Source organism: Berghia stephanieae, chromosome 2 (genome assembly GCF_034508935.2).
Source record: "Berghia stephanieae isolate SIO BIC M18660-M18661 chromosome 2, UCSD_Bste_1.3, whole genome shotgun sequence".
In the NCBI taxonomy this organism is placed as follows: domain Eukaryota; kingdom Metazoa; phylum Mollusca; class Gastropoda; order Nudibranchia; family Aeolidiidae; genus Berghia; species Berghia stephanieae.
The window spans coordinates 51,580,310-51,594,483 of NC_088361.1; the positions used below are offsets into that span (position 1 = coordinate 51,580,310).

Sequence of the window (14,174 nt, forward strand, 5' to 3'; positions counted from 1 at the left end):
ATATCATATTCCCTTAAAGTAACTCTCAAACCTATACAAAATATAGTCCATAAAAACAATGTCAAATCAAGCCTATATTTCCATTTGGTTATCAGAACTGCAAATATGTATACACGATAAAAGACAATGTGAAAAATAAAACATTTAAAGATAGACCACCGAATTGAGTTATTTCTTTCTTTTTCCTTTTAACATCGAGAGCCATATGGTAAGAATTGATATGACAAACTGAAGATAGAATGTTCATACATTCCAAATTAATGTGAAGCACTGAAACCATGTTAGCAAATAGTAGTGATATGTCTTGACACATAAGATTACAATACAAATAGTGGTAAATAAAAATTAACCATAAAAAACACAGAGGTATTAAGAGTGTGTAGTGTGTAGCGCTGATGAACGGCTGCATCCATTATCATCTCTGTGTTATTCTCTATTACTTGCAGATTTTTAAACTTGATTTCAAGAATTTTAAATTTGAACCTATATCTTTCGAGATGATCTCACCTCCATCTCAGGAGAAAAGAGTGGATTTTTTACATTAAACATCTCAAAGCAGGCACTCCTGAAAAAGATAAACAATAATTTAGTTAACCTTTGAAATTATCAGCTCCATCATTCTTTACATATATTTTTTTCTCCCACTCTTGAAAAAAAAGTCAAAGCAAAAAATTGATGCAATATGTAATTAGAAAGCCACTTAATTGGCCTTTCCCTAGTAAATAGCACAAATTAAGTTTGAATAATGCCCACATTTTATAAGGGGGTTCAAGAGGTGTTTCAAAGTTATTCTATAACGGGTGATTTCAAACAGCATGAAATTTTTACTGTAAAGCTCTTATAATTATCCTTGAGTGGGCCATTTGCAGAAATGATTAACCTTGTTGCAGATTTTATGAGTAAAAAACAAAACAAACCGCTCAATAGTAGGGATGATACATTTAGCTAAGGCATCAGGGAAGTATTGTAGGTGGGACATGGTATGTATCACAGCATCTGATACTTTTTGTACTGCAGTGATCTCCCCTTTGGGGTCGACCATTTTAGGTGAGGATGGGTTGGTTGTGGCCTGTGAACCGCTTGAATCCGTGGAGCTTTGGCTTTTCTGAGCAGCAAGAGATTTAGAAGACGAGGACGGTAATGAGGAAGAAGATTGAGGAGGTGGATGGCTGTTGCTCTCTGATGGCGAAGTTTGTGTGTGGGTCTTTGATCTGTAAGGAAGTAATAATTCATAGCGCATTTTAAAATATGTTTACACAACCACACATTTCTTTCACCACAAAGCAATCATATAAATAAAAAGATGAAGTAAATGTTCATTTCATAAATTTGAAGCCTCTTGATAAGCTTTGATTTAGCAAAGGTGTCTTTACATTATAAGCATGTTCAAAGGCATGAACATCTACATCAAATCGTGAGGGGTAATGTGTAGTGTAAAATGGACAAAGGCAGAGGTGAAGACAACATCTCTACCTCTGTTGCTTGCCAGCAATGTATAGTAGTCCTTCAGAGCCATGAGCCCATGGTGACAGTCTATCTCAGTTTCTATAGCGTGAAAGGATAATAGCAATTGCTTGCTACCCTTTGAATAGTATATTGCAAAGTACTTTCTGTAAGATCTAACCAACCCATCTCCCTAACTGCTGTTGGTTGAATAAAGGGGTCGAAAAAACCAAACTAGACTTCACACTCGATCAATCTAGGTCCCTTTTTGTGTGAAGTGTGTGCTCTACCAATTGAGCTATTGAGACCCCCCCCCCCCCCCCCCAAGCACATACACACACACACTCTCTCTCTCTCTCTCTCTCTCTCTCTCCACTTCCCATATACAGGCATCTCTCTCTCACTCTTGATCTTGATTTTGCATGTTCATTTACTTTTTTGTTTTTTTTATTTGAGTTTCGGCCCAATAGTACTTGCACAACACATCGGCCAAATAAGCGTTTGTCAGATAGTTATATTTCATTCATTGCATTGAATCAACTGTCATTAATTTAACAAAATTTAATTTAAAAAGGCAAAAACAAAACAAAACAAAAACAAATAAAAACAAACAATAAAAAACAAAACGACATAGCAATAGAGAAGTAAATCTGTGCATATTCTTTCTTTTAATGAAGCAAAACCAAAAAAAACAAAACTATGGTTTTACCTTAAAGCTAAGGCGAGTTTGCTTGTTTTGGAGTCCTCTTGCAAACAGGATCGAGTCAGAAGAAGTTTGGACAATGTGTATTCTTTCATTACTAGAGCCTAAATGTTAAAGAATATAAAGAACAAGAAAAAAAAGAAACACAATAATAATATTAATGATAATAATATAAATGATAATAATAATAATAATAATAATAATAATAATAATAATAATAATAATGATAATAATAATAATAATAATAATAATAATAATAATAATAATAATAATAATAATAATAATAATAATAATAATAATAATAATATTAATAATAATAATAATAATAATGATGATGATGATGATGATGATGATGATGATGATGATGATGATGATGATGATGATGAAAATAATAGTAATAATTATTACAATTTTTAATGAGACATTTACATCTATTTCAACAAATTTAATAAAATTCCTATTATAATGAGATGGTATTTGCAATGTCATCATGAAGTTTTAGTGTTGTTGCTTTTGTGCTGTACATTTCTCTGACAGATTTAACATGCACGACATTGACTTGTACATCATATAAGACGATAGACTTGAAATACAGTAAACAGAATAACATTAATGGAGTAAAAAAAAATAAATTACAGTTTACAGTCCTAATCTGTGAAAAGTTAGTTTGCCAGAGGCAGGATATTGTTGCTATCCTCTAATCAATAAATTTAAAAAAATTATCAAATGTTATCAAATGTTCCCCTCTTTTCTAGGACTTAAAATTTTACCTGTATAAGAAGTCCCCGATCAATGACAGGTTGTGCTAACATCAATTGTATATGGAGATAGAGAGCAGATGCTGTTTGCATGTCGTCATAGCTAAATGGGATGAATGAATAACCATGATCCGATTGGTAATAAGATAATAATATAATAATTTGAATCATTGAAAGACTGGTGCATATGTTATTAAGGCAACTTATTGAAATGAATGAATGAATGAATTTTTTTTTTTATTGGTGGTAACGGTGAATCTGTATTACCACTTAAGAATGAGTCGTTATTTGTAACATATCCTGCAGCATTCTTTTGTACTCTTCCTTTTTTATCTATTTGATTTTAATTTATTCATAAAGCAATTTATTCATTAAGGAAAAGTTGTTATAATCATTCAAGTCACGAATGAGGGCCACTGCTCATTTTATTTTTTAATTTAATTTTCAAAAGCTTGTGTATTACGATTTGTGAAAGAGCCTGGGGTCTGATTCATGGAGCGGAACTATGGTAGTCTCAGACTATAGCAAAGTCTGAGACTTTGTAGTCTAAGACTTTGGGAAGTCCGAGACTACGGAAAGTAAGCTATTCATGGAGTCAGACTTCGTCCCTGACTATCAAGTCATTGACTACGCTTGCGAAGTCTCAGACTACAGAGGTCAATCTATTTTTAACTGGGGATTCCTCGGAAACGTATCACAAAACGTCATAGAAATGTGTTACTTTTCCAGCTGCGCATGCGTCATACGAAGTGGCACAGAAATCATATCTATTTCTTCTTTGTGTTTGTTTTGATCGTTTTTGTTTTTTTTGTTTTGTTTTGTTGTTGTTTTTTCCCCACAAATAAAAATAGTGTGAGACAAGTTTAGGGGTGTAAAAATTGTTTGAGAATGTGTGTGTGTGTAATGTTTTTAGTCAATAAAAATAACGATGGCACTTAAATGATTCTTATCCACGGTGTAGCATTGTTCTTAGAGAGCGGTGGGCGCTGCCTGAAGCATGGGGTCCTGAAAATACTAACGAAAGAGTGATGATGGAGAGGAATCGGTGGAAACAATACAGACAATGGGCGTTTCGGGTACAAACCCTTCGTCGGCACAACAATAAACAAATAAACGTTGAAAACAAATAAGCTGAAATGCAGTATAAATTGCATCGTCTGTACTCAACGATGGGTGGAGTGTGAACAAATCGTTAGCGTGGTGTGATAGAAATGATAAGGCCAGTGAGAGACGTGAAATTTCTAGAAAATAATGGACGATAAAAGACATAATAGAAATGTAATAGTAGTCATAGTAGTAGTAGTAGTAGTACGAGGGCTCTTTCATAATTAACCGGAAAATGCCTGTAAAATCCGCGTTTTTTATGCTATCAACAAAATTCTTGCACGTGTTCATACCTTGACTCGTCCTTCATTTCTCTACGTAACAGCCAAGTCTGTCGACACACTTCTGCCAACGCCGCACCATGGTATAGATACCCTCTCGGAAAAAATTTCCGTCAAGGTTTTGTAGCCATTTCCGCACATGGTCAACAAGCTCTTCATCGACATCAAAGCGCTTTCCTGCCAGCTTACGTTTCAGTGGCCCAAAGAGGTGATAATCAGATGGTGCAAGGTCTGGACTGTGTGGTGGGTGTGGCAAAATCTCCCATCCATATCTCTCTAGCCAACCTTGCGTCACTCGTGCTGTGTGGGGTGTAGCGTTGTCGTGTTGCAAAATGACCCCGTTGGTCAACTGCCCTGGGCGCTTTCTGCGAATGGCCTCCCTAAGCTTGTCAAGAGTTTGGCAGTACCTTGCAGCATTGATTGTTTCTCCAGGTTGTAAAGTTTCGAACAGAATAACACCACGACTGTCCCAGAAAACAGTTCCCATTATTTTCTTTGCTGACCGCATGACTTTGAATTTCTTCGCGACAGGTGAGGATGGATGTTTCCATGTCATCGAATCTTGCTTTATTTCTGGGGTGCAATGGTGCAACCAAGTCTCATCACCGGTGACTATGCTGTCAAGAAAAGTCACATCGTACCTAGAAAGTCTCTGCCGGCGTTGGCAGTATGCCCGTGAACCCTGCGTGAGCTCTTGCTTCTTCTCAAAAGTTCCCTGCAGATGTCCAATCTTTGTTCTTTATGATTGTCTGTCAATTGCTTAGGAACCCATCTTGCGCTGACTTTTCTGTAGCCAAGTTCATCAAATACAATTCTATGGGCAGAAGTTTCCGAAATTTCAAGACTGCTTGCGATTTCATGAAATTTCAACCTCCTGTCTTGACGAATAAGCTCATCAACTCGCTTCACATTGTCTTCTGACGTCGCAGTTATCGAACACCCTCTCCCTTCCCTGTCTGTCAAGTCGGAATGGCCGGCTTCAAACAAATTACACCAGTGATAGACTTGTGTACGGCTTATAACATGCTCACCATATACACTCTGAAGTTCTTTATGAATTTCGGTAGGATTCAGACTTTTGGCGTTCAAAAAACGTATGACAGCTCTGATTTACTCCTTTGACCAAGTTTCAAGGTGGGCCGCCATCTTTAAAATCGTCTTGAAATTCATTGTGCAAAATGATGCACTTCATAATTTCTGGGAATATCCGTAAGGAAATAAGGAATATCATGTCGTTTACAGAATTAAAAAATCTCCATTGGTTGCTGAGCAATGGGCATTTTTCGGTTATTTCTGAAAGAGCCCTCGTAGTAGTAGTAGTAGTAGTAGTAGTAGTAGTAGTAGTAGTAGTAGTAGTAGTAATGGTAGTAGTTGTAATAGTAGTATTAGTAGTAGTAGTAGTACTAAAAGTAGTAGCAGTAGTAGTTGTTGTTGTTGTAGTAGAAGTAGTAGTAGTAGTAGTAGTAGCAGTAGTAGTAGTAGTAGAAGTAGTAGTAGTGGTAGTAGTAGTTGTAGTAGTAGTAGGAGTAATGATAATAGTGAAAGTAGCAGCAGCAGCAGTAGTAGTAGTAGTAGTAGTAGTAGTAGTAGTAGTAGTAGTAGTAGTAGTAGTAGGAGGAGGAGGAGGAGGAGGAGGAGGAAGTTACTATGAAACTGTGTGTGTTGGGGGGGGGGGGGGGAGGAGGAGTCCCTGCAGAGTGTTTTGAATGGGCAAGATGAGGAGTGTATGTGCGATTGTCGAATCTTCGAGAAAAGTAAAGAAAATAAAATAAACAAAACCAAAAAAAAAAAAAATAAAAAAAAAAAATAAATAAAATAAATAAAAATAAATATAAAATAAAAAACTGTCAGGTATTCTTGTTCTAATCGCTGTACAATTACTTCCCCCAGCGTAGAGGACATAATATGATCTTGAAATTTAGTCTCAGACTACGATATTTACGCCTGCTAAATCGCGTGTGTAAATTTCACCCCTTTAGTCCCTCGTTTAGTCTGAGACTTCACGTAGTCCGGCTTCATGAATATCTTACAACGCCTTTTAGTCTGAGACTACGGATATAGTTTTTTTTTTGTTTGTTTGTTGCTTTAGGTCTCTTCCAACACAATTGAGGTTATATGAGAGACCGCTGAAACAAAAAAACAAGCAATCTAACAAAAATAGTACAAATGTAAATCAAAATCATAACCTAAAGATATCATAAGCTAAATTATAAATAACCAAGAACAAACAGGCAGAAGATTTACAGAAAAAAAAATATCCCTGTCAAAAATACAATCACAAACCAAAGAAGCAGGATAGGCTAGTAAAGAGAAGAAGAAACGACATCACTATCGGATCGTACACCCATGCGAACATCATAGGTATATGATTCAAGGGTGATGCTCCCATCCAACCACCCACTACGGATATAGTCTCAGACTACCGTCGTAGTCTCGCTCCATGAATCAGACCCCTGGGGCTAAGATGAGTCTAATTCTTGGTTGAAGGTAAACTAAAATTGTTGCCTGAATAGTCCAATGAAATGTTTTCACATCAAATCATATTCTAAGAGAGAGAAAATGATTTATGGAAGCTCTTTTCATGAATGAGTGTAAAACTTTAGTTGAGTTTAAACAATCACATTTTATAAAAGGAAACAGTACAACCTGCTAATAATGACATTGTCGGGATCAGTGATTTTATACCATTTTTACCAAATTTTGCTGGGTGCAATAAAAACACAAAATATAAAAACTGAAGGTAAAATGCAAGGCCATGAGTTTTTGGTTACCCTTAAAGGATCTTCTGAGAGGCTGGGATTTGTAATTCTGGTGATGGCATTAGGTTGATGTGAAGAAATCCTTAATCTTAGACTGTCTTTCCTTGTTGAGAATTATGTCTTTTCTGCTTGTGCAATGATGTGAAACAGTGAATCTCTATTTGTGAGATGCTCTACAAAGCACTTTAAGTGTTTTTATTTCTCTGATTGGTCAATTAGTCAGCATTGGCATTGGTTGTGATCACTTAAAAGACGTTGATTTTACTGGTCAGTTAGCATATCTTTTCATTGGATAGCTGTTACAAATTAATGACAGGCCATCAGATGTAACAGTCAAATTGGTCACTAGCAAATGCCCGCTGATTGATGAACAAGTGAGCTTGTCACAGTTGTCATAACCTAAAAACCGTTGATTTCATTTATCAGAAAGTAAGCTTTTTCACTTTTTATCATAATTTTCAAATTTGTCTTAAGTTGTTATATCACTATCAGATTTGTTAAATTTTATGTCATTATATTAAATATTTTACCACTAAAAAAATTTATATGATAAAAAAACTGGACTTTGACATGATGTCGTTATGAGTGGGATGTCGTTACAACCAAGTCATCATAAGTGGTTTGCACTGTATTCCCTACATTGAAAACTTACTGTTTAGTTCCTGAACTGAATAAAGCCCGCCATATCCATCGTAACCATTGTGTGTTACCAGCTTGAGTTTGGGATTCTACATTCTGACTTTCAAAGTGATGAGGGAAACCTCGTTTGAAGACCCTATGAAGGAAAGCACAAAAGAAAAAAAAAGGGTCATGCAATCACATTTTTAATTTAAAAAGCAAGTTGTTGAACTTATCATCTGTCCATGAAAATATTGATAAAAATTTAACACGAATGTTTTGTATGGCCAATTCTAAAAATAGACTTTGTAAGGACATATTTCAAACAATCTTAAAAGGACAAGTCAAAAAATATTAAAATACATATTCCACAAACAAAAACAATTAACTCACTTAAACCAAGGATAAGGAGAAAAGAATGGCGAAAAAGAAAAGTGATTCAAAGAGTCCTTCCTTGATAGTGGCAGATGCCTGCATCAAAACAAACCATCATTATGCAATTTTTATATTTTCAAAATAAATGGACATAGCTACATTACAGAGTGGCCCTAAAAGCAACAGTCAACATAAAAGGCTGGTTATTGCAGCATTTCATTTTTTTTTTTAACCCCCAAAATTAAGCATTTTTATAGAGCAATAACCACTTAACTTGCTCAAAGCACTTTAAAAGGGATACATAGCCACGTGGCAACACTTAACATATAAAACAAAATATAACACCTGTGTTGTAAAGCGATATTACAATTTTTTTTTTCTAAGAGCCAATGCTGTTAATGGCCAGGTACTCAGTTTACACCGGAGTATAATGAAACGATGTGACTAAAGAGTTATTTTCAAGGACCCAACTTTGCGCGGCTAGAGTGGGAGTCTAAACAAGGACCTAACTAGGCTAAAGGCGAGTGTCTTACCTCAAGTCAACAACACTGCACAAATTATTAACATCTCATATGGACGGCCAAAGCAAAACTAAACTATAGTCAGAAATTCAAAAGGCATTAGTGGGATATATTCCAAATATCATACTGAGTATGGTACCCAATTTCTTAGTATACCTTTGGTCTCTGATACCTTATGGATTATTCCAAGGCCTTCTATATAGCTACTATATAGAGGGCCTTGATTATTCCCACTGAGAGTTACACATCTACTTCTATATTTGCAACAAAATACATATGAATAACAAAAATATATAGACTAATATATTAAACAGACTTGAATGCATATCTCCCGCTATTTGACCTACCTGTAAAGGATTTCAATAGGTGAGGTAACAACTGCCATACATGCCAGAAAGTTGGAAGCTTGGTTGTGGAGGCTGTAATGTGGAGACTCATTGTGACCAGGGTCAAGAACTTGTGATGGGGAAGGGCTGGCATGGAGGATGAAGGCGCTGGTGCACAGCAAAATAGCTGTTATGTCATATCTAATAAAATAAAGAATGGAGAGTTATGTGCTTCATGTGTTTCCTCTAATGGTTTAATACTCTTTTCAACTCAAACTAGTTCATTTATATGGTGAAAAATGTTGTTTCTAAATTTAGTCTGTAACAGGACCACAAGATACAGAGCATTACGAATTCCTGAGTCATATGAAAAATCTTCACCTGAATTAAAAGCCATAGCCTTTTAATTCAAAGACCAAGAACATTTCAATTACAACATCGCTTTCCCAAGCAAACCATCTTATCATCTAAAAACTCTCACCATATGTCTAAAAACTGTCTTGCTAAGAGCTTTTCAATTCTATACTTAAGACATTTTATCTCCAAGATGTGTATCATTAGAGATTTATAAAACATTATCAATTCTTTATCTGTAAACTTTATTTGTAAATCGCCAAAAGCCTCTTATTTTAGGATACGCTGCCCACTTGAGACATATATTAATATTATTATTATTAACATTACTATCTATTTACATTCGCAATGTAATCTTACAACCCTTAATCGACATTAGAATTTAGTATTCAATTAATAATGCCAATGTTATAATAGTAAATGCCGCTAAGATCACATGACTACGAAATAAAGGACACCCACAGGATATTTTACAGGAAAGTTTGAAATAGAATAATTCTTTGAAGGATGGGCATGGATATGATTTGAAATGTTAAATAAATAAACTTCATTCACCCATAAGGAAATTGGCTTACAATTGAAATACAAGAATGAATAAATAAACATTACAAAATATTATTTTTACATAATTTTATAAAGCAATATAGTAAAAGTAAGTGTGCATCTATAATATCAATATTAATACACAGCAGACATACAATGAGTGTCTTTTAATACAGTGCTTATTTCATGAGTTACATTAAAACTCACATCAATACCAGGTTTTAATAAAACGAGTGAAATAAAAAAACGTAATAAAAGACACAAATTTTATATCTGCTTTATCCTATAACACAAGTTTTATAAAGCTAGAAATCGCAGGTGAAAAATGATGTTGACATTCATTGCCGCTTTGCCGAAAAAAAAATTCCACAAAGTAATATAATCCAACTTTCATCACAATGATTAAATAAATAAGGCCATTCTAAAAAATAAAATGTGTTTCGTCTTTTAAATTTAAACAAGAAAAAAAAACAATTAACACACACACACCAAAAAAAAATAAAAAAATGAGTTGCCCAAACAAAGACAATAATGAATACCTAAAATCTTTTTTTAAAAAAAATATTAATAATCACGGCAGGGAGTCGAACCACTGACTCTGAAATGACGAGCAAGTGAGCAGACCATTGATGACGAGCAAGTCAGCAGACCAATGAGCCAACAGAACCAGTGACAGTTAAATGCAAAATAATATTTATAAAAAGACTTTACAGATTGAAGCTAATTATCAAGAGTTCTTGTTCCTGTATTTTCGGCTTTGACATTTTGAATTGCGATCTCCAAAAACGGCTATCTGTGTCATTATTTTGAGTTTAGATCAAGATAAACGTTGGTTTACCTACGTTGTGTGATTTTCATAGGGACTAGAAATTCTATAAACAAGTGTGATAGGGCCACATTAATTGCCTTCAATTATTTTCAAATATAGATACAATAATGAATAATGTCAACTTACTGATCTGTTCGTTAGAATGAGAATCTCTTCACCATCAAGTCATCAAGCTTGACACACATCTATTTACAATCCATTGTGATTTTACAATCTTAATGGTGATAATAATTATCTTCAAGAATGCGGTTTATTTTAACAACATTGAGGTGAAAAAAGAGAAAATTCAATGTGGTATTTTATTGTCCTACACATCTGTCCAAGTCAGAGGTTTTATAGGTTGGAATTTCTAAAAATAGAATTTTGGGAATCTTGTTTTTTTGTCTTTATATCCATTTGCAAAGTGTAAAAAATGTCAGCTTATAAATATTTCTTTAGTTTATGTTATTTGACTAGTAAAACACGATATTTATTCCACACCTATTTATTTTTCTTTGTCTCACTAAGCGATATGAGATAAATAAAGATATATGATATACTTTGTATATTTTGTTATGAAGACATTAAAAAATTTAGAATATTTTTGACAACACCAGCAATTTTACATCTACTTCAATGAGCTGTAACAGGATTACCTCATTTGCTTGACACGTCGGAAGCTTGGTTTAACACGAGCATATCTTTGCATTAATATTAAAGAAGAATCTTGAAGGATGGATGCAAAATAAGCCTGGGCAAGTTTTGGTGGCAATACCTGCCACATGTCATGCCGGGCACCTCGCAGGTGGAAGTTCCACATTTGGATTGAGAAAGAACATCGCTCATCCTGGAACAAAGAGAATAGACGAAGATGAAAAATATATTAGACATGAAGTATACACGTTTAAGTCATTCAGCTCAATAAGCCTGTTTATCTTAGGTTAGTATTTAAAGCTAGAAATTGAAAATATGAATTGCTTGCGGCACTGAAAGAAAGATAAAAACTTAATGCTGAGCACTTTCCATCAGATTTGAATTTAAATTAAAATAATTGTTTACAGCTGATTAGAGAAGAACATCGGGAAAAAAATTCTGATGTAACTTAGATGTGAAAAACAGTCAGTTTATAGTTGAGCTTGAGTATTCCATGTGATAAATACTTTGTAATATTACATCTAAAATGACTTCTCACTTTGATACAATACCTTACTCACCAGATCAACCAATACAAGGAAAACGAAAAAGTCTTCTTCATTCTAAATGGTTTTATTTGTGAGAAAAATGTCCTCTAGAGAAAACGATCTTAAGCAGATATTAGTTGAACCCTAATATAAATAAGATGGAAGATGTATAAAATTTATAATTCTCTCCAGAATTAGATTCCTCCTCTCTTTCCTAAATAGCTTTCAGTGTCAGTATTTTCTTTGTTCAAATTAAGATTTGTAAGAGTTCAGCACATAGCATTTTAGTTATGTGATGGAATTTTAAAACATTATTTCCTGCAATCAAACACCTTTAGCTCAGTTGGTGAAAAACCTAAATTTTTAAATAGAAACAAATACTGCATGAAGCTAGAAATTGGAATAAAAAGCTGGGAAAAAAAACGGATCTTAAATGTTAATTGTGAATAAAGAACTAAATCTATAATATTTTAACATGCTTCAGGCTTAAACCCACGAGGACATTTGAAGGATTTAATAAGCCTTTGTTTTTTTGTGTGTTGAGAATTATAAACATGTAAATAAAAATGAATTATCCTAAAATCACCTCATAGAAATCCTTCATATTAGCCCAATTGCTGCTTTCAGCATCACTGAGTATGACAGTTGATATGAGCTGATTGTGAAGCTGTAGAAGATGCTTGCCTAAACCTTCCACCAACTCAGAGAATTGTTTCAGTAGACTGGACATGAACGTTTTTCTGTTAAGGGAATAAATAGAAAGAAAAAAAAAGAATTTTAATGGCGCTTTATTTATCAACATATACATACATCAGTGAAATTATTTTGAACTGACTTTTGAACTTCAGCAGGGTAATTATTCTACATGGTTACCTAGTATTGCTGAAAGAGTATAAATAACCCATTGTTGAAAAATATCTGGATCTTTCCACTAAATTTTGTTATTATTGTTTTCTAGGTGTAATTGTCTAAATTAGTCCTAAAGACTGAAATCTAGTCAAGCATTCTACAACTAAGGTACAAATGAATTTACCCGTTATCATCAGCAGACAAAACAATCTTCACATGTTGGAGATAGTTCTTGATGTATGTCGCATTGGAGATGACAATCAACAGTTGTATTAAACTGGCTTTTTCTGGGATGTCTTTGCTCAACTGAAATATATAATATATGCAATGATCAGACATTTTGGTGGACGAGTTATTGAGAGCCTTGTAATCATCCTATGTTAAAGTTAAAGAGGTGGGTTAGTTAACCATAGGTTTAAATAGATTTTTCTGAAGTATCAAAAAGAGATTTACTAACTATATTTTCAGTTGTAGATAACGTAATTTATTGAACTTAAAATCTTTGGTTTTTTACTGTTAAAAAAAAACAAATATGGTTTTTATCTTGAGATATCCAGGCCTGTAAATGGCTGGTAAAATAATTGTCTGAACTTTTTGAACACATGAAAATAGACCAACGAGACAAATATATGGATTAACAAACACAACACAGAAATTACACATCGATTGACAAGTCAAATCATGTCATTTTTTTCAAATTCATTTATAATAGAGTAAGCAGGTCCTTATTTAATGCTAAAATTGAAATCAAAATTATTTGAGAGAATACACAAATTGCGTTTTTTCAAGTTGGCACTCAAAACAGAATAAAACCTGTTCATGTTTGAGGCAACCAAAAAATATTGCTTTGTTTTTCCTTTATGTTTGTTTTGTCTTTTGATGCATCAGATTTTTTTTTTCTTTCTTTTTTTATTTCTACGTTGACACTTGACAGAATTTATCCAGCAAAGTTGTACTATCTGCCAATTGTCGGAAAATTTACAGGCCTGGGTATCATATATAATTTAACTTTGATCTATGAAGACAGGAAGCACTGGTTTAATGTAAATTAAGAACTTACTGAGACACAATGTAGATGAAAGTTTTTGACAGCAATGCGTAGGGAGTCTATGAAAGCCGTCCTCACTGGAATGAGACATCCTTCAAGGCCTGCTCTTGCCAAGGGTAGTAACTCATGAATTGACTCTATAAACTCTTCAACATCCTTATTTAGAAAAAAACAAAAAAACAAAAAACAAGTTAACCTAAAATTCAAATGTGAAGTGAAGAGAATTTGTAACACTGGAAGATTAAGTTTTAAATTATCTTATATTTTCATTTATTTATTTATTTTTTTTGTATGAAGCCTTTGGGTAATCTCTATATGAATAACTCAAATCATAACTGTCCATTGCAACATAACATATTTATAATTTTGGGCTTAAGAACTCCAGTAACTATATTGATACATTTTGGTTTTCTTTTTAAGACGTTTAGAGAGTCATTGCTTTATTTATGGCCAATTCCACACACCTAAGCTAGATTTGTGGATAAAATGTGTCATAATGTAAA

The 14,174-nt window shown here is 33.8% G+C and overlaps 2 protein-coding genes across 3 annotated transcripts in view; one reads left to right on the plus strand and one right to left on the minus strand.

Moving 5' to 3' along the window:
• The window catches only part of LOC144965133 (cell division cycle protein 23 homolog), a 232,997-nt gene that overhangs the window by 51,069 nt on the left and 167,754 nt on the right, over window positions 1-14,174 (plus strand). The gene's annotated exons all lie outside the window — the stretch shown is intronic.
• LOC144965128 (uncharacterized protein KIAA0825 homolog) overlaps window positions 1-14,174 on the minus strand; it is a 35,128-nt gene that overhangs the window by 12,103 nt on the left and 8,851 nt on the right. For both annotated transcript variants that reach the window (XM_078900089.1, XM_078900090.1), the window contains exons 10-19: window positions 13,684-13,827; window positions 12,808-12,929; window positions 12,361-12,514; window positions 11,250-11,440; window positions 8,910-9,089; window positions 7,701-7,823; window positions 2,917-3,007; window positions 2,153-2,250; window positions 918-1,211; window positions 508-565 (exon numbers count right to left, since the gene is read on the minus strand). In XM_078900089.1, the coding sequence (XP_078756215.1) occupies window positions 508-565; window positions 918-1,211; window positions 2,153-2,250; window positions 2,917-3,007; window positions 7,701-7,823; window positions 8,910-9,089; window positions 11,250-11,440; window positions 12,361-12,514; window positions 12,808-12,929; window positions 13,684-13,827 (1,455 nt within the window). The remainder of the gene's footprint in view (window positions 1-507; window positions 566-917; window positions 1,212-2,152; window positions 2,251-2,916; window positions 3,008-7,700; window positions 7,824-8,909; window positions 9,090-11,249; window positions 11,441-12,360; window positions 12,515-12,807; window positions 12,930-13,683; window positions 13,828-14,174) is intronic.